Source organism: Amborella trichopoda, chromosome 7 (genome assembly GCF_054954075.1).
Source record: "Amborella trichopoda isolate Santa Cruz 75 chromosome 7, AtrichopodaSantaCruz75HAP2 v2.0, whole genome shotgun sequence".
NCBI lineage: Eukaryota > Viridiplantae > Streptophyta > Magnoliopsida > Amborellales > Amborellaceae > Amborella > Amborella trichopoda.
Genome location: NC_142342.1, coordinates 5,336,665 through 5,364,434, shown reverse-complemented (window position 1 = coordinate 5,364,434; position 27,770 = coordinate 5,336,665). Strand labels below are relative to the sequence as shown.

Sequence of the window (27,770 nt, the reverse complement as noted above, 5' to 3'; positions counted from 1 at the left end):
TTTTTAATCTCTCTCTTCATTGAAAGGTGGGACATTTCTCTCCCTCTTCAAAAAGTCCATCTTCCCAAGACTCTCTCTCTCTTCCTTTGAAGGGCACACATCTCTCCCTTTTTTCAAAAAGTCCCTAGTCCCTACACTATTTTTAGAAAAAAATTCGCTCCCCCAAAAAATCTCTTTCCCTCTTCCAAGTACTCGTCTTAGGAGTTTAAAACGTCCCTGTCCCCCTCTTTCTTTAAAGTCGGGACATCAATCTCTTTTACATATTAATTTTAGAAAAAAAGATGTCTTTCTCTTCAAAAGGTATCTCTCCTTTAAATTGTGAGATTGTCTCTTACAACCAGTATAGATTCGGTTTCCATTCTTATTTTTGCCATAGATGTCTACCCTTTAACTTTGGCTTAATGATGTAGGATAGATAAATAATAATATATTATAAAAAATTGGTACCAATATTAATAATGTTGATGATGTTTTATAACGAATATTCGAAAAAATAGTAATAAATATAAACATTTTAATTCATAATGTCATCATTATAATAATTATGTAATTATATAATATGTTTTATTAGTATTAATATAACATTATGATATTAAAAATATCAAATATTTTATGATATTAATATATTAAGATAATAATATAATAATATAATAAAATATTTAAATGGTCAATATTTTAATAATAAATACTACAACTATACAACTCAAGCACATCTCTAAAATTTTTCCGAAGATGTAGTTTCGGCATAAAAAATCTTATAATGGTTTTGAAAATTCAAGTCCAACTCTATTTGTCAAATTTAAAATTCTAAAAATGATACAGATTGAGCATATCTATAAACATATGAAAATCTTAAAAATAGACAATCTATATATCTAGTTACAAGATATAGCATTTTTAGGACTTGAAATCTCTGGGTTTTTTTTATTTGGAAGATTTTCTATCTACATAACACTCTTTTCTGCTGGATTTTTGAGGTAACCTTACTAGTATACTATATAGTTGCAACTTGCAACCTTATATAAATGTTTTCCAAAATTAAGAGGTAAAAATCCAAGTAAATAGCCCTTATGTCGGAGGGAGTAGATGCATAGTTTGCTCTCCCGGGAGTATACCACGCCCTCTCCCAATGATTTGGGCCATTGTGTTGGCGAGACAAGTCGTTGGTTGAGTTAAAGGGTCCATAAAGCACTTATATCTCGTGTTTGGGCCTGAGTCTTGACAATCTTGAAGTTTCTTACATTTTTCTTGCGTTTTTGTACCCTTTTTTCCTGCCCTGAATTTCTATTTTTATCGATGATAGAAAACCTAATTTTCCTTCCTACATGAAAACTTGAAAGGTAAAAACAAAGATATTTTTTTTTTTGTCAATTTAAAAGTGAAGAATTTACAGTGAGTAACTTGCTTCTGATATGAGACGAGCTCCGTTGATTTTTATAATTTTTGTAAGTCCAATATCCATTGATTTTTCCTTTTTTGTAGAGATGCTTTGCCAGCATGATTGAAGCTTTAATTTTTTGCAGAGACAATTGCATTGATTGGTATATCTTCATCAACCTCTGCTTTCAATTCATTCAGATATTTTGCACATTTTGGCTGGAAAGTGAACAATTTGGCAGGAGTTTCAGATTTAATGGCTGCTATTTGAAGGGAGAAGTAACTTTGGTGTCAAATGCGAGTCTCTGAAGCTCTTTAGTTGAGTTTATTGCGGGACTTTGGCGATAAACGCCATTGATTTCTTGTTGTAGATTCAAGGTGAAACATGGAGCTCTCTTCTTTTGATTGATATTTGTTTTCTTTTTTTTCTCCTTTTTTATTTCTTTGCGTGATCGATTGGTTATCAGATCTGTGAAAACGGGGAATCTGATAATTTTTGTTTTAGATCAAGCTCTGTTCTTCACTGAAAGAGTCAAATCGCTGTATGCTTCGCATTTTTTATCAGATTTCTAATAAGCTGCTGCCAATTTTTAGTTTTGCTAGCTCTAAAGCTTATGGTTGCTCTTCTTCAAACAAAAGGATTGCTGAGTTCCTTTTTCATGCCTGAACAATTCCTTGAAAATTCAAGGTTTGAAAGCAAAATTGTCCATGACAGCCACTTTCAGTCTAATTTTCAGCGAGTGTTTACAGATTTTCTAAACTACTTCTATCATGTTCAAAATTTCAAATACATTACAAAATTCTCCCCATTTTTTCACTCAGTGTTCTTTTGCTCTATTTAATGGTTGAAACTCTGGTTAATTTCTGATGCCATCTAACATTCTCAAAAAAAAAATTCTGATTCCATCTCTTGGCATTGCTAAATATCCTCTGAAAATCCTTGAAAATGGACTCTGGAAATGCTTACAAAATACAGAGCTCATTGCTTCTACTGTACTTAATGCCTGAAACTTCTCTCTCTCTACTCAAAACTCATGTTTGGAGAGCAATGTCGCCCAAAATTTCTTCAAAAAATCCTCTAAAAATGCTCAAAACTAGTTCTCCCTCTCTTGAAACTTGCAATCACAGCTGAAACCAGGTAGAAAGAGAAGAAAGATGAAGGTTGCCGTGATAGGAGGTGGAATAAGCGGACTGGTTTCTTCCTATGTATTGGCGAAAGCAGGAGTTTCTGTAACTCTTTATGAGAAGGAAGATTACTTAGGCGGACATGCTCGAACTGTGAAGCTTGATGGCGTCGACCTTGACCTAGGGTTCATGGTCTTCAATCGCGTAAGTCCCCTTATCTCAGAGCCCGTCATTTCGGAAAACTTTCAGTTCATTTCGGGGCGCTATCGTCTTTTCGTTGCCCAGCCGAAACTTTGTTGCATTTCTTCGCCAAAGTTTGAAATTGACGCTTCAAATCGTATTTTCTCACAAAAATAAAATATTTTCACCACAAAATATCGAAATACTTTTGCCTAAGGGTGAGTTTATGGAAAATATTTTAATAGAAGATTAGTTTTGATGTTAAAAACTTATTGAAAATCTGTATTCAATATTAATTATGAAATAAAATTTTTCAAAATAGTGCATATCAAAATCTAGGTGATCTAGAAATACTTAAAAATCTTGAAAATGGATGATTCAAAAACTTAAAATCTACTTTTTTATATATATATCTCATTATTTTGATGTTGGGATGAATAGTTGGAGAATTTTTTAGCCTTGGAACACTTTTTTCGAGTTAATTTTTTGACGCAAGGAGGTCACAATTATTCTTAGCCATTAAATGTAAAATCAAATTGCTAAGGGTACATCATTAAGTATAATGCTCATTTAAAAATTTTTCAACTTTTATGTGATGTTCTTAGTATCCAACTCTCAAATCTAATGACTAAAGATGATTGTGACCTTCTTATACCAAAAATAACTAGTCTCATAATATATATTCCCTTTAAAAACTATCATTATGCCCAAAGGGGTACTAAGAGCTTTGTTGAACTCATAGAGCAATGGGGAGAAAAGCAAGAAACTCTCAAAACGAAAGAGTTTATATAGAGTCGTGGTTCTAAACAATCAAATTATAGCGTACTTCAAAAATTTCACTAGAAAATGTTGTCTTCATGCCCTAATATCTTCAAATCGATCATCTCGACATCAAGATGCATGAACATAAGAAAAAAATGGATTTTAAGTGTTGGAAATAGTCCATCTGGTAATGTATTTTTTGACCATCAATTTTCAAGATTCTCAAGTTTTCATAGATCTGCTTGATCTACACTATTTTTTAAGCTTCAAATTTTTATAATTAGATATGAAAATATATTTTAAAGCTATTACAAATATTTTCAATGTTGAAACCACAATTCTCGACACTATTTAAAGGTGGGCCCTACTTTGATTGTTTAAAGCCTTGGCTCTATGCAAACCGTATCCTCTAGGCAATATACATATGGATTGGGTAAAGGAAAGTTGTTTCATGTGGGCCGAACCGCATTTCTACATATGCAGTCTAGAAAGTGTAAAGCATCCATCTAAAAGATGGATGCAAGTAGGTGTTCCATCTAAAAACAATGAAAACTAATGGTCCAAATGTTTTCTTACTAGAATTATTATTTTTAGTTTTTAAAATTTATTTATTTTTTTCAGATTTATGATATGTATGTTAGAGATTACATGTTTTTAAAAATTAAGTCTTAAAATCCATCTAAAAAATAGATTTATTAAGAGGCCTGTGTTTCTACCTATGCAGGCTTGGCCACATAGAAATCGGGTTTTTGGGTAAAACTTATGGAAATGCTTTTTAGACCATATTTCCATAAATTTACTCTTTTTTTTTGTATTTTTTTACTTTCTTTTTTTTAGTATTGCCCTCTTTTTTGATGTTTCAAATATTGAACTGCTTTATTTTTCTTTTCTTTCTTTATTTTTAGTATTTGTGGGGTAGTCCACTGGATAAGATATTAAACTATTTCTAGGTAACAGCAAGACCGGATTGCCCTTTTAGATGGGGCGATCCAACGTTCCATACATCGAATTGGCCCAAATGGCAACTTTTCTTTCTAAGTTTACCTGGGAGGTGTTTGGAACATCAAACCGCACCTTGCAAAAGAATATAGTAGGCCGTAGGTTAGCGCAGTATAACCATTATGGAAGCGCTCCAAAAATGGAGTTGTTCACTATATTGTCCATCTGACTATATATATAGAAGAAGAAGAAGAAGAAGAGAGAAGCAGTTTGACATTTGAAACATCAAAACGAGGGAAAATTTTGGGAAAAATAAAATGCCTCATTATAAAATTTCTTAAAATATGGACCAAGGAGTAATTGTACAAAAATTTACTTCCCTACATAAATTTTTTGGGATTGTATACTACCAAATTATTTATCTTTGTTATAAGAAATCACAATTACTTCTAACCATTAGATTTTTTCTTTTTAATTATTTACTTTGATTCTAATCATTGACTCTTACTATCACCCGATTTGAAATATGACGGGCATGAGTATTTGTGAGCTGAATCCTAGTATGCCGTTCCAACTACTTGGGATCGGCTACATAAATCTTGATATGCCGCTCTGCTCTATTAATGGTCATACCTTCAATGAGTATGTAAGTCTCTATATCTTTTCTCACTACTTCCAATCATATATTTTTGGGCCTATCCCTCGTTCTTTTTTAGTCTTCTACTTGATTTTTTACGTAGATGCGGACAAGAACATACTATACACGCTCATCTCTCTATATGTGCAGATGATAGATATTCTACTAAAAAAAACCGGAAGATGTGAATTATTTTGATAGATTTTTTTTCCTTTTTTTATTTTTCTAAGGAGTGAGTTTTCTGTTTTTTGAGGTGTGAGGTATTTTTGAAAGGTTACCCTGCATGCTTGTTGAGCTTGATTGAAATAACAATTTGCAGGTAACATATCCAAACATGATGGAGTTTTTTGAAAGCCTAGGGATTGACATGGAAATATCAGATATGTCGTTCTCCGTAAGCTTGGATGGTGGTCAAGGATATGAATGGGGGAGTAGGAGTGGTTTGGCTGGTTTATTTGCACAAAAGAGTAACGCTCTCAACCCTCACTTTTGGAGAATGCTTAGAGAGCTGATCGTATTTAAAGAAGATGTGCTCAAGTGAGTCATCCTCCCATTTCTCAAATTTTGCCATTTTTCCATATAGGATTAATACAATTTAAGGCCATTTATTTTAGATACGAGGAGGTCATAAGTGTCACGGCCCCGCCCCCTAACCCATACCGCCAATGGTTTAAAAAATGGATCGGTGACCTAGATCGGGCTTCCAAAAAACCGATCCGGATCGGCGAATCGGCGATCCGGATCGGGAATCGGGGTGAATCGGTCAGAATAAAGCTTAAAAAAAATTCGAAAAACTTATTAAAATTCATTATAAATATTTTTTTTTAGGAATTCAATAAAAAATGAGGGTACTCCATTAGGAATTTTCATGTTTTTGAATGAATATGCGAATATTGATATGTTCTTTCCCTACATGAACCGCCATTCAGCATTTAATTTACAGTATTTCGTGCTCATCCCTACACTGTTGCTGTTGGGACTCGATATGTGAATAATATGGCTGGGATAGGGTGGCCTCAGAATCATCATCTCTCTCATTTTCTCTTTGAATAATATGGATTAAAAAAAAAAATAACAAATTTTCAAAAAAATCTATCATGGATTAAAAAAAAAATCACAAATTTTCAAAAAATTCTATCATGGATTACAAAAAAAAATTCGATCATGGATTAAAAAAAAAAAATCACAAATTTTCAAAAAATTCAATCATGGATTACATAAAATTCGATCATGGATTACATAAAATTCGATCATGGATTACATAAAATTCGATCATGGATTACAAAAAAAAACAAACAAAAAAAAACAAAAAATTCAATCGTGGATTACAAAAAAAGAAAAAAACAGTTCGATCATGGATTACAAAAAATTCAATCATGGATTACAAAAAACTCTATCATGGGTTACAAAATAAGCAAAAACCAAAAAATTCGATCATGGATTACAAAAAAAAAAACAAACATTTCCATCATGGATTACAAAAAAAAAACAAACATTTCGATCATGTATTACAAAACATTCGATCATGGATTACAAAAAATTCTATCATGGGTTACAAAAAAAAAAAAACAAAAAAATCGATCATGGATTACAAGAAAAGAAAACAAACATTTCGATCATGGATTACAAAAAATTCTATTATGGGTTACAAAAAACCAAAAAATTCGATCATGGATTACAAAAAAACAAAAACAATTCGATCATGGATTACAAAAAAATTGATCAAGTATTACAAAAAAATCTATCACGGATTACAAAAAAAAAAATAAATAAATAAAAAGAAAAAAAAAAAGAAAGAATTCCGTACGGACTCGCCGATTCACTGTTCGGACTCGCCGATTCCGCACAGTGAATCGGCGATTCACTGTACAGAATCGTCCGGTTCTCTCTAGAACCGGACGATTTCCGATTTTTTAGGCGATCCGGTCCCCTTTCACGATTTCCGAGTCGAACCGAACGAGTCCGGTTCGACTCGGCGTTTTTTAAAACGCTGCATACCGCACATGCTTCAATGCTATCAGACTCCTACAGCCGTATGTGCTTCCGTGGCCGGGAAATCATGGCCCTTACAATAAGTGCTCTTAAAATTTTGCCATTTTTTTTCATAAGGGATTAATACAATTTAAGGCTATTTACTTCAGATACGAGGAGGTCTGTGCCCTTAGCCATAAAATTTAAGCCCGATGCTTCGGAATGTGTCACAAAATCCAATAATTTTGTTTTTGACTTTGAACCAGGTAAATGGCTAACACTCCGAAGTGGTCAATTTCATGTTTAATGGCCAAGGTGATTGTAATCTCCTTGTTAGAGAGATAAACAATCTTATTAGAAACTTGGTACTTAGGCTGGTCTTAATAATAACAAATACTAAATTCTTCAGATTTCTTCCTTTTGGTGGGTATAAATTCTTCAGATTTCTTCGTTTGGGTGGGTAAGCATGAGTCTGAAAACTTCGAAGTTTAAACCATGGTCTTATGGACCTTACTTCTAAACCTTCAAACCAGTGATGTGAGATTCGGTTCGGAGCATTTTGTCGGTTTAGAAAGGAAGCAATTTGATGTTTCGGGCAATTCGGAGGAAGATTTCAGAATATTTTATAAAAAATATAATATAAATAAAATTTACTTTTATGTATAAAATAATTTAGAAAAAAAAAAAAAAGAAAAAAAAAAAAGACAATCAATTATGTACTTCGGCCGAAAAGGGGGAAGCTTCGATCGAGGAGGCTGAATCAGAAGTGGGCCGAAGCAGGCCAAAGCTGATGCACCTCAACTTCGCTTCGCCTCGATCTAGAAAACTTTGGCCTCTTCGGTCAAGCAATCCGATAACATTTCTTTCAAGCATGGAAGCCAAAACCCTTCATGTAATAGTATGGTTAAAAGGGATGTCAACATATAATTAAGGGATCGGATGGTGATAGGGAGAGAAAAGCTAGAAGAAATCAATCGATAACATTTCTTTCAAGCATGGAAGCGAAAACCCTTCATGTAATAATATGGTCAAAAGGGATGTCAACATATAATTAAGGGATCGGATGGTGATAGGGAGAGAAAAGCTAGATGAAATCAATCGATAACATATTTAGTTGACCTTCTCTCACTCCACTGAACCTTGTGTATTTGACATCTCCTAGGATATAGGTGTTTGCTTGCTGTATAGCATCTCGTAGGAGACCTGAATGTTGCATGTCTGTTGTTTGGATTGCAAAAAGATATGTGGCCCATAAAGTATATAATATAATATATTTCATATTATAATGCTATATATTAATATAATATCGTATTATAATATTATAATCATATTATATATTATAATATATTAATTATTATATATAATATATATTTTACAAGGAGTGATTTTATGCAATGGTTTTATAGTTATATGATGAAATAATCTTCAAAAATGATTTTGGAGTCATTTGACCCCAAGTTTTAAATATACACTCTTTTCATTCTAATGAACAATCACAAAAAAACAAAATTTGAAAAAACGCCTTAGAAAGTTTTTGTTTTGGCTCAATTAATATATACCATTTATTTTAGTGAGATGCTTAGATCTAGGTCTAAGAATGATTTTTTTCCCTTTTCAAATTTTTTAAATAGCTTTATTATTATTAGAATAATAATCTTAAAAAATTAATTTTGAATTCATAAAGGCCTAGATATTTATATTCACTAAATGGATAGTCTAGATTCATTGTTGGAGGGGACTCATTTTGACCATATCTATGATGTAAATTGAATTTTATCTTTTTGAAATTGATTATTAAGATGAAGAGAGTATATCTGCAAAATTTGAGGTTAAAAAAATGTCACTAAATAGAAGTTAATTATAATTTAAGACAGGTGCCATGCAATTATTCCCATTACTTATATATTCATATTACATAATTATTATATACAAATTACATATGTATGGTAATATATAGTTAATTGTGATTTAAATAATTACAATAGTTATATATCATTACCGTAAATACTCTATATAATTATCACATGTAATTAATGTTGAGTATATATTATTTTATATAAAATATTATAATATAATATCATGAAATATTATAATATTATATAAATTAATTATATATTATAGTATACAATTAATTATAAGTATAATATTAATTATATAATAGGTATGGTTTATATAGAGCCTAGGCTCTAAACAATCAAAGGATAGCCTACCTTCAAATAGTGTCGAGAAATGTAGTTTTAATACTAAAATCTTTGTGATAGCTTTAAAATAAATTTTCATCTTTATCTATAAATTTTAATGCTTCAAAAATAGTGTAGATCGACATATCTATGAAAACTGGAAAATCTTGAAAATTGATAGTCCAAACATGCGTTACAAAATATACTATTTCTAAAACTTGAAATCCATAAATCCATTATATCAATGAAAGTTACATCAAATATTTTGAAAACATCAAATCCAACAGTTGGTATCATAGCACAACAAGTGGTATCAGAGCGTGGTTTTGGATTTTCAGTATGGCAGTATAGGTTTGGAATGCAAAATTCAAGGTGGAGAAATTTAATGGAAACATTAGTTTTTAGAAATAATGATAAAAAAATTTATTTGGCAAAGAATAATTTATAAAACTACCTAATGGATGTTGGTATAGTGACCAGGTGGTTTTGATATCAAGGTAAAGACTCTTGGATTTGATGCTATCCAAAATCACCCATATAGAGAAATCTCATATTATATGGGATTGAGATATTATCATATTATGGGATTGAGATATTTTCATATTATGTGGGATTGAGATATTCTCATTTTTTAAGGAATTGATATTAATATTGATAAGTTTCTTAAAGGAAATAAAAATCAAATAGAATTAAGACTTTTGAATATATCTTTTGATCTTTTGAGATGTATATAATATCAATATGAAGTTTCCTATTTAGTATGGATTCCTAATCTTATATATATGGGATGAAAATGCAGTGAATTTGTGTGCCCTATTTGGGTCACTATATAGGAATAATGGTTCTTCTAGAGAGACGGAGGCAGAGCCTTCTGTGTATAAAATGCAATTAATGCAATTTCCTCTTAGAGAAGAGATATGTAATTTTCTCTTATAGAAGAGAGCTTCGTATGGAGAGAAACATTGTGATGGTGCCTATGTGCCCTATTTGTATCCCTATATGGGAATGATGATTCCTTTAGAGAAAGAGGAAGACAGAGCCTTCTGTGCATAAGATGCAATTTTCCCTTAGAGAAGAGAGCTTCGTATGGAGATAAACATTGTGATGGTGCCTCTTTTAGACTCCCGAAGATTAAGAAGTTTGTTTCATGTAGAGAAGCGGCTCCATAGAGATTTTGGGTTGTTTCCCTTTTTAGTTAAAGATTTTGGGTTATTTCCCCTTTTAGTTAGAGATTTTGGATTGTTTCCTCTTTTAGTTAGAGAGAAAATCAGTTTCTTATAGCTCTCGATATTGTCAGTAATGGCTGCTAGAAGTAAAGAGAAGGAAGGAAGGGAAATTGGTTTAAAAGGGTTTGCTCGACATGTCTTTTATGATGTTCGTTTTCCTTTTTAGTTAAAGAGAAAATCAGTTTCTTGTTGCTCTTGGTATTGTCGGTGATGGCTGCTAGAAGTAAAGATAAGGAAGGGAAAGTGGTTTAAAAAGGTTTGCTCGACATGTCTTTTATAAGGTTCATTTCCTATTTTAGGTAGAAAGGAAGTCAGTTTCTCGTTGCTCTCGGTGTTGTCGGTATTGGCTGCTAGAAGTAAAGAGAAGGACGGGAAAGTGGTTTAAAAGGGTTTGCTCAACGTGTGTTTTATGAGGTTTATTCCAAAATCTTTGATGTTTCTAAAATATTTGATGTAATTTTTATTGGTATAGTAGATTTCTGTTTCTCGTGCTTTGGATGTAGCCCTTTGGGGTGAACTATGTAAATCTTTGTGCTTTATGCTTTATTTCGTATATTTTATGTGCCTTTAAAGCTTCCGTACACAACAAGTGGTATTAGAGTACAACAATTTGTATAGAACCTACGTCTAAACAATCAAATTAGATTTTATCGTATAGGTCTAAACAATCAAATTAGATCTTACCTTCAAATAGTGTCGATAAATGTAGTTTCAATACTAAAAATCTTTGTGATAGCTCTAAAATATATTTTCATCTTTATTTATAAAGTTTAAAGCTTCAAAATAGTCAGATCGAGAGATCTATGAAAATCTTGATAATTGATGGTCCAAAAATGCATTACAACATACACTATTTCCAAAATTTGAAATGCATTTTTTTTCTCATGTCCATGCATCTTGATGCATCAATTTGAGGATATTTAAGCATCAAAACAACCTTTTCTAGTGAACTTTTTTATGTTGGCTATAATGTGATTGTTTAGGGCCTCGGCTCTATATAAAATTTTCCCTTATATAATTATTATAGTTACAATATATAGTTCTTACATATTAATATAATTAATATGTTAATTATATTTTAATATCTATTAATATAGTATATATTATTTGTATTCATATATATTTGTTATTATAAATTAATTATTATAATCATTAAAGCTCTAGGGTTTGAAAGGTCGTTTTTTTATTTTTTTTGGAAACCTCAACCCACTCTATAAAATATAAATCACGGCAGGTTTTTGGGGGCCGATGCTGTCATGAAATACTTAAAACATGAAAATCAATGTCCATGCCAAACTCGGACTCCCGTCCTTAGTGGAATTGATATTTCTACAAAAAAAAAAAAACCTTAAAACGTAGAAATCAAGTACTATGCAAAAATAAGATTCTCACCCTAACTAGACATCGAAACAGCATTTTCATGCCGTTTTCATGAAAATGATACATACCTATTTCTATCTCCATGGAGCTAAATAGGCTCATGAGGGGCCAGGAGTCATTTTCTTAATACTTTTCCCACCCTTTTTTTAATAATTTATACAGCCACATGTGTGATCTTTTGACGCCATTGGTTGTGTAGATTTCATTTATCTGATCTTGGGAATTGATGCTGAAAGTGTTCAAAAAAGACAAATAAGACAGGTGAAAGTATTATTGATGAGTTTATTTAGTAGTTCAAATAAATCTTGACTATGGGATGTGCAATTGGGTGGCTGCTTTTATTTTATTAACCAAATACAAAGTTGAAAAGTATTTTTTTCCATTTTTATGACGCACACAAGCTATCATCGGAGGGTTGTAAGTAATTGTGAGCTATTCTAAAAGTAAAAACTCTCATTGTATACAATCCTACAAAAAGAGAGCGCTGACTCCACATATCCATTTCCGCTATTAAAAACAAAAATAAATTAAAAATTATTAAAAAGTTTTAAAGATAATATTGAATTACTGAATTATTTAAAAAAGGATGTGGTTTCTATGCACCGAAGCCCGCACTTATAATAGTGCGGTCGTGAGATCTACATCCTCCATTTAAAGGCCGTTATTTTAACCATGAACTCACTAGGCCATGTTTGTGAACCTTATTCTCATTCTCCGTAGGAAGAAAAACATTCTTAGATGCTTAATTGTTCATTATGTAGTGTACTATTGTCTTTCTAAACAAAAGTGTATTATTATCTCTCATATGATTGGTTTATTGCTTTGTGGAAGTTTAACTTTAAGTACACAATAAGTTCATTTATTTTGGTACAGAGATCACAAACTTTGGTTGCTCGGTAAATTTGAGATGGGTGGCTACGGTATATGCCATTGACCAAATTCAAATAAAATTTTTTGAATTTTATGATCAGCCAAACTATTGGATTTGACATCTGAAGGTTAAAAGTGATTGTGACCTCTGTGAGAAAGGTAAATGATCTTATACAAACCCTTTATTTTAACATTAAATTTTGAGTGAACAAATATATTTGATGCCCATTTTTATTCTCTCCCTATCTCTCTCTCAATTTTTAAAACCCGAATTGCTGGAGTAGATGGTTTAGCCACAGATTTGTCAGATCATTGGATTGGTGATATAGATCGTTTTGAATCAATGATCCAGAAAAATAATACTAATAATAATGAAAATAAAATAGGGTTTACAAGGCATAGATTTAGAGGAGACTTGAGAATATATTAGATATTTAAAAAAGAAAAAAATAATTGGGCGGCAAGATACCCGCGTGGGGGAGGGTTCTGGCTAGTCCCATGCCATCTCAGAAATAGTTCGGTCCCGACCGATGGGACACAGATTGGAAATCTTCGGGTTTTAAAAATGTAGAGAAAAAATAGACTTGAAAAAATTCAATTTACAGTATGGGATACTTTCAAAATCTAATAATGGAGGAAAACTTGGGGAAGCTTGGCAAGCCGAGTTATGCGCTTGAGTCCGAGTGGACTCGACTGAGTCAGGATACGATACACTGCTTCTACTAATATATGTACTTTTGGCATAGTGATAGACCGGTGTGCAAAAGCTTGACTTGGTTTCAGAACTTGGCCCTTGCCCAATCAGGGTAACACAAGTGAGTCCAAATGGACTTTTCCCGAGTCATGCATGAACCTCAACCGGCTAAAAATTGAAAAAAAATAAAATACAAAGAAATTTGTTAAAAATAATTTAAAATCAGTAAAGAGTTAATTTATTGTATTAAAAACATAGTCTGCTTGGCACCTAGGCTCCCAAAACACCTCTGACAGTACGCCTAGACCTGGGCGGATGTACTTGTGTGGCCACCTAGGCGAGCTAGCGCAGGTGGCCAAGGATCTGGACCTTTTTTCAATTTTAAATATGCTCAAAAGGAAAAAAAAGGTAATTTTGACCCCAAAAATGATTAAATAGGTTATAGGGGTTATTTTCAACCCCAATGACCTAAGTTTGTATATAAAAAAGTATATTTTTAAATGCAATAAATTACCAAATTGACACAATTAGCATATATATGCGTTTGGATAACACACATGTGCATATTTTAAAACTTTATACTACATGGTGCATAAGGCACTAGGCGTTGGGTGCTAGGCCCAGGCCGACCACCTAGGGGCAGCCTAGCGTTTTTGAAACTTTGATTGTATATATGATGGAAAAAAGTATATAGCTATGAAAAACCTTTATATATAGCCCTGAACAAATTAGAAAAATAGAGCACATTGTAATCATCATCAATATAATCAACTAAGCTTTATCCCAATTATTTGTGGTCGGCAAAGCATATAATAAAAAAATTCACAAATTATCGTCAAAAAGATCAATAACGTACTTATATGTAAAACATACTTAATACATAATTCCTTTTAGTGATTTAGTACAATATAGGAAAGCACGACTTTTCCTTGGAACCCGACCCGAGGCCGAGCTGAGTAACTTGGCCTAAGTTGGGAAGGTTCTAGCCAGGTCAAAAAGCATTAAAAAAATAAAACAAATACAAAAAAAATCCCAAAAATTTTGAAAAATATGTTTAAAGTAAAATAAAATTACGAAACATCTAAATGAGGTTAAAAAAAGTAGTGCAAAATGGACTTTGAAATAATGAATTTGTGACAAGGGATATTTTCAAAAAAAAATTCAAAAAGAAACAAAAATATAAAAATAAGTTTTCATGGCCAAAGCACTTCCCAATATTTGCCAAATTGATAAAAAAAAACATAAAAACAAAGCATATTACAAATTTTGTTATTTTTTTTTCATAATTTTTTGAAATTTTTTTTAAGATCCTCAGCTTGACCACCAAACTCAAGAGACTCGGGCTCATCAAGATGGCGAGCCCATGTTACGTGAGCAAGTCTAGGTTGGCTCGCCCAAATAGTCGAACGCTTATTTAGTAAAACGTATATAGTTTTTTATATTTTCTTTGTATATGCGATTTTGTGGACAAAACTAGTGTTACATGAACACCAGTACGGATATAGGTGTAAACGAGTGTCCCAAGTGTATAACACGTTGGTCTCGATACAGCTAGACACATCCCTACATTCTTTTTATAAATAAATGATTATATATTCTGTAATAGTATATATAATCTTCCTTATATTATGATTCTTACGTGGGTGCAACGATGGTAGCATGAGTGTTGTAGCTTCAAAATGGTCCAGGATTTTGAGCCCTCCCATGCACTCCTACCTGAGTATTTTCACATTTTGTAATATATCCAGTGCCATCGCGTGTTAATAGACGTCAACATTTTTTTTCGGGTATGGGCCGCATGTTGCAGTAACACTGCACAGAACTCGCTTTGGGTTGATGTCAATGTTTTGACACTTCTCGAATGCAATACCGGGCCATGGGCCACATGTTGCAGTAACACTGCACAGAACTCGCCTTGGCAGGGCGCCAAGGACGAGGCCAAGTCGACTCTGCCATGTTCTAAAATGCTGGTTTCAAGATTGGCGTTTTCTTTAATTGGTTTCAGTCTGAGTGTGCTATAAGTATTTTCACATTTTTTTAATATATCCAGTGGCGTCTCGTGTTAATAGATGTCAACATTTTGACACTTATCGAATCTGACACAGGGCCATGGGCCACATGTTGCAGTAACACTGCACAGAACTCGCCTTGGCAGGGTACCAAGGATGAGTCCAAGTCGACTCGGCCAAGTTCTAAAATGCAGGTTTCAAGATAGGCGTTTTCTTAAATTGGTTTTAGTCTGAGTGTGCTATCAGGGGCCCCATATGGTTGAACAGTTTGCTCTGTGGCAGACTCTTCTATGCCCAGCAAGCAATGAATGCTTCAGAATAACATTTGCAGAACTTGCAATCCTTTATTATCCTGCATGAAATTTCATGTTGTATATGAATGGTAGCTCCTCATAACCATTGTTTCCTAATAATGGATTTCTACTAATCGGTTATTTTGTAGAAAATCTTCATTATTGGTGAAATTTAAGCCTGCAAAAGAGGATTCATTTAATCATTTAGATTCCTTGGTGTGGATTATATTTTTTATCTTTCTAAGTAATTTGTACCATCCCTGTACCTTTCTTTTTTTGTTTGAACTTGAGTTATTAATGATATTCGAGAGTTAAATTCCTCGGTTGAGAATGTAAATGCCTTTATTCTTGAATTCATATATACCATGGTAGGTACATTGAAGAGCTTGAAAACAATCCCGACCTTGATCGGAATGAAACTCTGGGACATTTCATCAAGTCACATGGTTATTCTCGATTATTTCAGGATGCATATCTGGTATGTTCTTTTTATATACATCTGTGGCTTACATCATTTGACTTCTTTGCATTTCTCTCTACTTGATGAATGTCAATATCTTTATGATTCTTTAACGATAGTTTTTTTTTTACACCAGTGTTTCTTCTCTATAGCTGAATTAATTTGATAAAATCACTGCAGGTTCCAGTCTGTGCTTCAATATGGTCCTGTTCTTCAGAAACAGTAATGACATTTTCAGCCTTTTCAGTGCTTTCATTTTGTCGTAACCATCACCTTCTTCAGGTAAATCAGCACTAGACCAAAAAGTTTACTGGCTTATTTTTGCCTTCCTTTGATGGTTTATTTATACCTACAATCTTGGTAACTGTCAAGTAAGAAAGGTAATTATCTTGCTTTCTCGTGTAGTATCTGATTGTTCTTCCAACATCAAATAATACATTTTCTCAATTTGTTCTACTTTAATGGATATTATTTTTTATGCTTGAGTAAATGGCACGACTTCATAGTGTTTGAAATTTTTTGTAGCTCTTTGGCAGACCACAGTGGCTTACTGTTAAGTGTCGGTCACACACTTATGTTAAAAGGGTATGATTTCCGTCGTCATTTAAGGTGCATTCTAAAGGAATTACAAAAACTACAAATTATTGCATCTTCACTAAAAAAATTTCTAAGAAATACAGAAGCAAGCTACAACTTCTTGTTGAAAGAATAAAGCGGTTGTGATTTTGAATGGTACCACAGGTCAAAGAAGAGCTTGAGAGACATGGTTGTGAGATAAGAACCAGTTGTCCTTTACAGTCTATTTCACCAACTGAAGGAGGTAACTGGTTTCTTCTTTGGTATTGTTAGTGATTTGCTGATACATGGAAAAATTGTCTTCTTCTACCTTGGAATGGTGATCGAAAGGTTAGAGCAAAAGAAACTGATGCAATAAGTAAACAGTTATGTATTGATATTACTCTCTATGAAAAGTTGCATGATTTTGATAACTCTATCGTAATACAATGTCTTCAACTTTTCGTTGGCTTGGATTTCTCAACTTTAAGTTTTGGAAAGTTCAAGCAATAAGCACAATAAAGCCAAGAAATTGTAAAACCATAAAAAGTAGTTATTTTAATTAATTTTTTACAGAAAAGTAATGATGCATTGAATATATCTGCATAAAAGTTTGTTATATTACAGAATTCTATATTAAAACAAAATTTCATGTTTTCTCCTTATATTAGTTGGCTCGTTATGACATTGAAGGTAATGAGTTAGCACCTCTTTGATATCTAACCATGTGAGTACTAAACATTCTGCTTTAAGCTAGTGCTCAAATATGAATCATGCAAAACTTGCTTTTGAAGTTTTATTTTGTTGCATGAATTTTCCGTGGCATACTGTAAATTTGTTGCTACATTAATCTAACCACAGATTTCATTACAGGTTGGTCTGTATTTGATGCTTGTGGTGCAAAGGATGACTATGATGGATGCATATTAGGTGTTCATGCACCTGATGCTTTAGAGATACTTGGACAACATGCAACATTTGAGGAGTCCAGAGTTCTTGGCGCCTTTCAATATGTTTACAGGTATTTTCTAATCCATCAAGTTGGATGGATTACAAAATAATATGCTCAAATTTTATTTTCTAATCCATCAAGTTGTATTTACTTTTCTTCTTTGCATTTTTGTATGTTGCCATTTCATGATTTATAACTTTGTTTACGAAAAGAAAATGAACATAATTCCGTTTATTATGAACCCTTTAAAGTCAAGTGTTCATGTGTGGCTTGCCTTTGAAATAAGTGTTATGCGTTAAGGATATCATTACTTTATCGTGCTGTTATGACATTGTTAGTAACTATATTATTGTCAATTTTCTGCATAAGCTTAAACTTGTGGCATTCTGAATCTCTGATAAATGTATCCAAAGAAGTAAAGACGTGAGTAATCAAGCTTATAATCAACTGAAGATGCGAGTGATTGAATGAGATGGTAGTATGCAATTAGAAAATGTCATTACGACAATCTGTTCTGCAGTATCTCTATGTTATGTTTTGGGACTCTATTCTTTAGGAGTTATTCAGTTAATTTCAAAGTTAAAAACCTCAGATCCTGAGTTGTGTCAACTTGGTAGGACTTTGTTAGACTCAGCCATTTTCCTGATGGATAAAAAAGAGATTGGTATAGCTTTGCATGTCTTTTGAACTGGGCTACTGCACAAGCCAACTTGGGCCAGTCAATTCTATAGATGAGTTGTTTCTGACTTGAATATTTCAATATTGCTAATACTGTTCAATATATTTTATACTGGTGGTATGCTTATTTATGAAATCACCTTTCATAAACTAAAGTTATTGTATTATTTATGATTCCACTTCTCATTGTGAACCTCTGATTTCATTCCCAACAGTGATGTATATCTTCACCGTGACAAAAGCTTAATGCCCCAAAACCCTGCAGCCTGGAGTGCATGGAATTTTCTTGGAACCAAAGGCAATAGAGTATGCCTGACTTACTGGCTTAATGTGCTTCAGGTTTATATAATGCTCCCCCTATGCATATTCTAAGTTCTAGAATTTCCTTATGAGTGGCATACTCATTTCGAAATATTTAGCCTCATGTGAATGGAAAATTTGTCAGATGAATTTGAATCAGTGTTCCTAGCTCAAGTGAATGCCCTCAGCATTCCTTACTTTTTCAGAAAGAGAAAATTGGTTATTTCCTGCATATTTATTAAATTCAAAATTTTGATGAAATTGCAGAATCTTGGTGATACCAGCCTTCCATTTCTGGTATCTCTTAATCCAACCAGTCTACCTCAGCATAATGCACTTAAATGGTCAACAAGCCATCCTGTACCATCAGTTGCTGCATCAAAGGCTATCTGTGAACTCGATAAAATTCAAGGAAACAGAGGAATTTGGTTTTGTGGGGCTTACCAAGGTCGAGTCTATGTACCTCTTTAAAAAAATAGAAACTCATAGTTATATGTAGTTCTCTAAGTACGAATGCGTGAAGAGTGATTTTATATGGAAACCTAGGAGAAACGGTTTTTTTTTAAAATTGAAGTATAAGTGTATATGAAGTTATAAATCATTTTCTGATAGATATATCAATTATGACGTAGTGTGATGTCCATAAGAAATAATGTGCATGCGACCAAGTTGAAATTCAAAAATTTATTTATTGATTTCTGTAACTGGTTGCCCTTGCCTATGTTGAAGTTGACTCCTAGAGCTACTGATATCTTAGAAATTTTAGGCATTTAGTTCTCACATGTAACAAATCCTCTGCATTCTTTGCCTTTCTCATCCGTGTTGTTATGGAGATAGCTTATGAACCACAATAGCTGCCCATCCTGAGTACCCACAAATTAACCATTTTATTGGCATATAAGTTAGCTATTGTGTTTGGTTATATGGTAGCTACTTAAGAGAAACTCCTGAAAATACATATTTGATGATTTTGTTGCACATGCTACTTGCCCCTTGATTTCGATCCCTTAAGTTTGGCGCGATAGTCATAAAACCTAATGTCTGAAATCCCAGGCTCTTTATGTAAGTTATACTCAATCAAATAGAACAGAAATTGCTTCAAAACTATTTCTGTGAGCCCCTTTCCATGTATTTTCAAAGAATAAAATAAAAAAGAAGTCCGCACGCTAAAAGATGTATACTTAATAATGTATCCAGAGTTTATAATTCTGGCAATGTGCTTGTCGACTTGCGTTGAGATGTGTTACCATGTAGTAACCTTGATTTCCAGTCGTTGATTGTGAAAAAGATTTCTTTTGGTTTCTAAAAAGGTGCTTCATCTGATTCTTAGGGCTTACCCCTGAGCAGCAACTAGGAAAATCTCAACTCGGTTACCTTCTAGATGCTTATGCTTAAACGAGAAAAGAAACATTTATTTGTCCCATAATTAAATGTGACCGCCAAATTGAACTATCACTATGCATCGATATTTCCAATAACTAAATCTTTCAACTCATCAAAAATCAAATCCCATGTAAAAATCAGTGACCAACTTCAAGATGTATTAACTTTTGCTGATGATTTCTGGCTCACACAGCTTGTTGAAACTTATAATTATTTCTCAAGAGATTCTTTAATTTGGTTGCCTTATCTGTGTTGCATGCTTATCTAACATAAACTGATGAAATAACCCACTTTGAACCAGTCCATGTATTGTCTGAAGCGAGTAACATGCTCAACAGTATGATCAAAACATGATATTTTTTATCATGGGGTGTCATCCCACAAAAATCTAGATATGATTATCTGAAGTATTCTCTGATGCTATCTGGTCATCTGCTGTTTGTGACTTTGTTCTTCTTGTTCTCTAATCTATCTGTTGGGACTTGGACTTGCCTCATTCACCAACAAGCATGGCATGATTTTCAGGATGGGGTTTTCATGAGGATGGATTGAAGGTATCCTCTATGACTTATCTTTACTTTGCATTTGTTTTGAAAAATTACTATTTATTGTGCATATTATTTGAGTATTCGAGAAAGAAGAGGGATTATTAATAACTCCTAGTAGAGCTGAAACTTTCCTTTTCTGTGAAAATGAAAACTCTTTGCATTTTGGCTACAAATTATTACCATTTTCTTGAATCCATATTATAGGCTGGCATGGTTGCTGCACATGGTGTACTGCAAGAGAAGTGTGTTCTTCTGCAAAACAAGAGACATATGGTACTTTCTTTGATGGAGCTAGGTGCACGGAGTGTTATTACTGAGTTCCTTAACCGTTTTATCTCTACAGGAAATTTATGGTTAGTGCATATGTTGTTTAAGTATCACTGTTGGTTATTTTCAATTTCTAGATGGGATAGCTTAAGCTTGCATTGATTATCATATATCATCTTTTCAAAGTCAACTAAGAACTATCACATATGGTTGGACGCTATGTTCCTTTGAACTTTGTTAGTTTATTGATATCATCTAATAAAGATCACACTATAGCTTGTTTGAAAAGTTCTAAAAATTGATTCTCCTTAGTGTTTCAACATGGTATCATCATAACCAGTGTGATGAATTAATAGGAAATTTATAGCAAAAAATGAAAAAAAAAAAAAAAAAAATCACTCGTGCTCCTGCTCTCTTTATAAATTCTGAATGAAAAATCTTGCCATGCCTACTCTAAATGTTGATGAAAATTTTGGAGTGGAGTTTGACTTATTGCTATCACATCATCTTTTCAGTAAATAGAGTGAGTTTATTTTATATAATAAGTTATTCTAATTCAAAATTCCCATCGATAATCCCATGCATCATGTTGCTAAATATCATGTGTATGTTTCCCACAGCTTGCTAGAAGATGGAGGTACGGTTTTTTATTTTGAGGGGGCCAATAGGAAATGCTATCTCAAATCTGTGCTCAGAATCCATCATCCTTCATTCTATTGGAAGGTACAATGACCCTACACATAGATCTATCCATTATAAATTACCTTAGAAAATAGTTGATGATGAAGTTTGTATTATAGAGAAGTTCAAGTTTGTTAGCTTTGGTTTTAGGCCATTCCCGAATTGTACCAATGGTTATAACTGTTTACTTTAAATGTTATGATAGGTTGCCGCACAAGCTGATTTGGGGCTTGCAGATGCGTATATCAACGGGGATTTTTCTTTTGTTGATAAGGAAGAAGGGCTTTTGAATATGTTCCTGGTACTCAAATTATTTATTTAACAATAGTGTTTTTATCCTTTAGGTTCATTTCCTCTCTTCTATGGCTTATTTCTCCATGTGTGTAGATATTCATAGCTAACAGGGATATGATGAACTCTTCAAGGCAACAAGGAAACAAAAGGTATAAAGTGAATGTCAACAATATTCTCTCGTGGTAACTACCGACTGCAGTGCACAAGTTTGGTTTTTGAGAGAAAAATCATTTGTTCCAGGGGTTGGTGGACACCAGTGCTTTACACAGCGGGGCTCCAGTCTGCAAAATATTTTTTGCGGCATATTTCGAGGCAAAATACCCTCACACAATCTCGTAGAAACATCTCTCGGCATTATGATCTGGTCTGATCTATTCCAACGACATCCATATATTAATGGCTTTTTGTCTATATTTATTTTCTTTTTCATCAAGGATTAGAGTTCATTGCAAAAGGCTTCAAATTAATCAGGAAATAGTATGTCCTTCTGTATACCTTCTGTATATAAATCATTGACTAAATATTAACTACTTCATTAAAGGGTCCTTTGATATGAATCTTGTATGTTTTCTTCAGCTATATGGTCCTCCGTCATTGTTGATACCATATTTGCTATGCATCATATTCACCTTCCTATTCATTTCACTGTTTATGTAATCATGTTTAGTGTCAGAGCACATTTCTTGTAGCCTGATATTATGGAATTAAGACTACGTCACTCAATCTATTGGGCTTTTGTCTGTTTCTGTCTCTTGTTTGACTGGGTGCAGCCATATGCACTCTAGCTTCTTTGTCTTCTAAAGTGCCACAAATTGGTCTGAGAACTCTTAACAAGTGTTGCAGCTCTGGAAAGTTGCCCTAAAATTGAGGCCACAATGCAATTATGATTATTCAAATCAACATATATAACTGTAATGTATGTAGCATATAAAATAGAAAAAAATTCAGTTAACAAACATAACAATAATGTAAATACAATATTTTGGATGTTAAAACATAAAAATCTAATGGGAAATGGAGTTATTTATAGAGAGAAAAAACCCTTTAACTAGATTTGTTGTTCAACAACATTGAATACCTGTAGGCCAGCCAATCACCATTTCCTTAACACCAGACCCGTAGGTTAGCCTCAAGAATCGCCATGGCATCCATGACATCTTTTGTGACTTTCCCTGATTAATGAAGAGTGGGTTCAGATGCATGTGTAGTTTTATGAAGTTGATCTACCCAATTTGGTCAATCAGCTACAGTGAGGAATGGATGCAAACTTGTCTTTTATTAGTCCTATCTGAACTACTCTTTGACTCTATCTATAGCCTCCAAAAGCAGTAGAATGGGCCATATGAAGGTCTTGCCTTGTTATCTACTAGGAATAGGACTATGCAAGGGCTCAGTAGCATTTGAACATGTCATTCAATCTCTTGAAGCTAAGATTTGCCATTGGAGATTAGGGATATCATGATCAAAGGTATTCTAGAGAAGTCACATGATTTAGGAGGTACTCCAGAAACTTTTAAATGGTAGCTTCATCAAAATTCAGGAAATTCAAGAATATTACCTGCATTTCCTTTATATATAAAGAGATGGACAAGCTATTTGAAAGAAGATAGAGGCCTATCTAATTTACCTTTTTTCCTATTAAACATTATTATCTTTCATTCTGTTAAGAATAAAAAATAAACTAATCTAAATTCTAGGAAATTAACAGGTTTTCCATTTTGCTGATATGTTTCTAGAGTAATGACCTCTTTGCCCTGTTCTTGGACGAAACGATGACATATTCGTCAGCAATCTTCGAGGTTCGTTGCTAATTCTTACCACTTTTAAGCAATAGATATGTACATGTAGTTACAGTTACTGTGTTTCTTTATTACAATTCTGTGTGATTGTCTGCCTTACATTAGGAGCTTTTTGTGATTGCTAATTATCTTATTTGAACATATTGCAGCATGAGGATGAAGACTTGAAGGCTGCCCAATTACGAAAAATCTATCTCTTGATTGAAAAAGTAAGTCCAAATTCTATGATTCTTGTTTACTAGGTGATGCTGATTTCCTCAACAACACTTGCTCTGATTTCTCCATTTTTTGGCTTTAAGGCCAGGGTTGATAGCGATCATGAAATTCTGGAGATAGGTTGTGGGTGGGGAAGCCTAGCTTTGGAAGTCGTAAAACAAACTAGATGCAAATACACTGGCATCACTCTATCAGAAGAGCAACTGAAATATGCCCAAAGTAAAGTGAAAGAAGCTGGCCTTGAGGTGCTCATCTGCAAACTTTATTGCATTTTAATTTCTTTAGCGAGAAAGAATTTACTCAATCAATTGCTTCCATTATGCAGTGAGCAATTTTCACAGGTATTTATGAAAAAAAATAAAAAAAATCATTTTCTAACGGGGAATATACACTACAAATAGAGATAAGATACAATGACTTTATCTAAGATAAAGTTTTTATTCTCCAGAACATCCAGTATAGTTGGCAACTAAATTTAATCACATTATCTTAGTGATTGAAATAAGAAGTATCATCATCATGGCCAAAGCCTTTTCCCAACTAATTGGGGTCGGCTACATAAATCCTAGTCTGTTATTTTGCTCAACGGTCATACTCTCAGTGAGACCATAAGTCTCCATGTCTTTTTCTACAACTTCCAACCACATCTTTTTGCGCTTACCCCTTGCCTTTTTTGAGCCTTCCACTTGAAGTAACTCACACCTCCTAATAGGTGTTGTACTGGATCTGCACCACACATGGCCAGCCATCTAAGTCTACTTTCTCTCATCTTATTGCCTATTGGTGCTACATCTAAATGCTACCGAATGTATTCATTCGAATTCCATCCCTTATTGTCTTGCCACTCATCCATCTCAACGTCCTCATCTCAGCTACATTTTAGGTGACATTTTATCATGAACCATCACTAATCCTGAGTGAATATAAAGTACATCCGAGTAGAAAAAGAATATCATACAACTAAAATATGCTCTTTATGCACTTATCTCATATCAATTCAACTATTAATCATATTTTTTTTCAGGAACGCATCACTCTCCTCTTATGTGACTACCGCCAACTGCCTGCCTCTCACAAATATGATAGAATCATATCATGGTAGCTAATTTTTCACATAAAATGTCATTAAGATTCTCAAAGCATTCTTAAATGATTTTGCTACTGATGGGACTCATTTTAAAAAATGGCAACTGTGAACATTTTGCAGTGAAATGATTGAAGCCGTTGGCCACGAATACATTGAGGAGTTCTTGATGCGCTGTGATTCACATTTGGCTGAGAATGGCATCCTTGTGCTACAAGTAATAATTTTCTCAAAGGAATGTTAGCAAGTACTGCTGACTTTTTCTAGAAGTTATTTTGATTCTCAGGAAATGATTTCTCTTTCTTCTGTTATTTTTATTTTCTATTCATCCTTATGTGTTTTCTATTCCTTTTCCATTTAAGTAAGGATTAATCTAAGAGTTACTGGCAACTTGTGCTTGCCTCTATGTCTTCCACAGTTTATTTCGATACCAGATCAACGATATGATGAATATAGGAGAAGTTCTGATTTCATAAAGGAATATATTTTTCCTGGCGGATGTCTCCCTTCTTTCAGCAGATTGACTTCAGCCATGGCTGCTGTTTCAAAGCTTTGGTAAAGTTGATGAGAAATTCGTGCCGTTTTTTCCATTCTCATAACTGATCTGATATCTGAACTAATTGTGCAAATGCAGTGTGGAGCATGTAGAGAACATCGGCATACACTATTACCAGACTTTGATAAAATGGAGAGACAACTTCATGGCCAACAAAAGGTAAATGCTGGGACAATCAGAAACCGTATAATTAATCTCTTTTCTCGTTGAAACTAGAAGTAAAAATTTTGGTCAAATTTGATTTGACTAGCTTCTTTTCTGAATTCAAACTTATAATCCACAAGTAATTCAACCCTACGATGCATCAAGTCATTCCATTACTTTGACAGCATATGTATAATCATCAAAAGTGAAATTAAGCAAATGAAAAACAGGTGACATAGGCATCTCCTTAATTGTTCAAAGTTCAAACCTCACTCAGGTTGCTTGGTTTTCCAAGAAATGGCCAAACCTGACAATTGCTACATTGGTTTCTGTCTTCCAGTAAAATTATGGAACTTGGTTTCGATGAGAAATTCATAAGGACATGGGAATATTATTTTATATACTGTGCAGCAGGCTTCAAGTCATGTACACTAGAAGATTACCAGGTAAGATGTTAATGATGAGCCATTATTGTTTTCTTTTTAAATCAGTTCTATATTGTCCCATCCAATGGTGAGTTAGCTCAAAAAAAAATTAACAAGAAATGTCCTTAGCCGTGTGTTGTAAAAGGGGGGCTAGTGTCAGCAGAAGGCTTCCTTAGGGGTACACACCATAAAGGCCGTTCTCAAAACTCATATTTTGATGGATTGTTGACCCAAAAACCATTATGAATTCCTGAAGATCTGCTTTTAAAATGGATTTGGAGCTCCAAGAAATGCTGCAGATATAACATCCACTGAAGTGGACAGTGTGGATGACATATTGAGATAACATTCAAGACAAAGCAATTTTAGTACTCCAAATCCATTTTTCGAGATCTCGATATTGGGGGTCACTAAGATGGATTTGCATATTTAAAATAATATGGGAAGATATGAGGGAGAATACACTTTCTTTGCTGAAGCCCATGCGTCACCAATTACTTTATAAGCACGTGCTTTCTTTGTCATGCAGGTTGTATTCTCACGCCCCGGCAATGTCAATGCATTCGGGAATCCATACAAAACGAGTACTGCTTTCACCAATTAATCTCTCTTCATTTCACTCTGAAATTCAAATGTAAGTGCTACAGTTATTTGTTTTGAATTCATTCAAATTTTTGGGAAAGAATAAAAATGCCAAGCTTGAGGCCTGAACAAGGGCAGCAAAATCTTTTCCCTATTGAATTTAGAGTACATGTAAACATTTTATATCGATAATAAAATTATTCATCAAAATTTCATGTGTTTTGGTATTTTGCCATTTTGTTTAATATTTGAAGACACTGTTAACTAGTGTTACATGGTGTCGATGAGTGTCGCAAATGTCTATACATGAGCCTCAAAGGCCGATACAACTTGATACTTCCATACATTTATTTTTTATAAATAAATATTATATTTTATGGTGTTTAATATAGTTTCTCTTTTATAAAACGAAATTAAGTGTAATTAGTGGCAGTGGAACGAGCTAATTTGAGTACCCATATGTGTCCCCATTTTATTTTATTTTTTATTTTATTTTATTATTTTTTTTTTTTTTATATACATGACGAATGTCCAAATGTTAACACATGTCGAGATGTCAATACATGACACGAGGATAAAGTCCACATGTTGCAGTAACACTGCTCATAACTTCTCTCTACTAGGACCACAACACTGTTAACTGCCAAAACACGCCTGCCAATAAGTTGGCAGCCGATCTTGATAGTAATCTAAGAACCCAACCAAGATAATCCATTTCGATGGAAACGCAGTTCGTTGACTATAATCTCAGAATGAATTTGAATAAGACCGTCAGATTGCCTATCCAACATTTTACAAAGGTACATGCCTGTCTATCCCCTCCCAATCAAGGAAACACTGCCAATCAAGGAAACACTGCCAAAATCATCCTTCTCACTTGTTTCTAAAGAACTCCATATTTCATTTTAAGTTATTAGACAATCCAAACGTGGGCCTTATGCCCGGTTTAAACAGTGATAGAGCATTTTTTTCTTCACCCATCTTTTTTTTTTTTTTTTTTTTTCGAATGTTCTTTTTTCTCCACCCATTTAGGAGTTAAAAACTGTTTTTTCCTTCACCCGTCTGTTTTTTTTTTTTTTTCCCGCCCGTTTAGAAGTTAAAAACAGCTTGCTGAATCCACCCTTATATTCATGAATAATGGATTTTTGGAATCTTGCTTCAGAAGAAGGCCCCAAAATGCTCACAACCATCCATACGCTTTCT

At 33.4% G+C, this 27,770-nt stretch overlaps 1 protein-coding gene across 13 annotated transcripts; it reads left to right on the top strand.

The window, feature by feature from the left end:
• The first annotated feature begins 1,197 nt into the window (after positions 1-1,197).
• Positions 1,198-26,777, top strand: LOC18447304 (uncharacterized). Of its 13 annotated transcripts, none has more exons than XM_020675349.1 (27): positions 1,223-1,340; positions 1,483-1,541; positions 1,629-1,755; positions 2,506-2,706; positions 5,340-5,557; positions 16,016-16,121; positions 16,284-16,385; positions 16,629-16,688; positions 16,845-16,923; positions 17,532-17,679; positions 18,504-18,627; positions 18,856-19,036; positions 20,497-20,525; positions 20,724-20,872; positions 21,407-21,509; positions 21,673-21,768; positions 21,855-21,910; positions 22,002-22,125; positions 23,498-23,560; positions 23,710-23,769; positions 23,860-24,021; positions 24,801-24,874; positions 24,984-25,077; positions 25,279-25,415; positions 25,495-25,575; positions 25,901-26,006; positions 26,515-26,777. In XM_020675349.1, the coding sequence occupies exons 4-27, from the start codon at positions 2,533-2,535 to the stop codon at positions 26,587-26,589; spliced, it is 2,601 nt and encodes an 866-aa protein (XP_020531008.1). In that variant the 5' UTR covers positions 1,223-1,340; positions 1,483-1,541; positions 1,629-1,755; positions 2,506-2,532; the 3' UTR covers positions 26,590-26,777. The 13 variants fall into 13 exon arrangements, 8 of the variants coding, with proteins under 8 accessions (XP_020531007.1, XP_020531008.1, XP_020531011.1 ...); XM_020675352.2 differs by having other exon boundaries at positions 1,233-1,340; positions 1,524-1,541; XM_020675353.2 differs by lacking the exon at positions 1,223-1,340 and adding an exon at positions 1,355-1,445 and having other exon boundaries at positions 1,524-1,541.
• The last annotated feature ends 993 nt before the right edge of the window (positions 26,778-27,770 follow it).

What these genes read in the sequence shown, in the direction of transcription:
- LOC18447304 (XM_020675348.2), top strand. Translation starts at nt 2,533, where the DNA reads ATGAAGGTTGCCGTGATAGGAGGTGGAATAAGCGGACTGGTTTCTTCC. An exon ending in GTAACCATCACCTTCTTCAG is followed by an intron (nt 16,386 to 16,628) that starts GTAAATCAGCAC and finishes AATTTTTTGTAG; the next exon opens with CTCTTTGGCAGACCACAGTG. An exon ending in AGGCAACAAGGAAACAAAAG is followed by an intron (nt 21,911 to 22,001) that starts GTATAAAGTGAA and finishes CATTTGTTCCAG; the next exon opens with GGGTTGGTGGACACCAGTGC.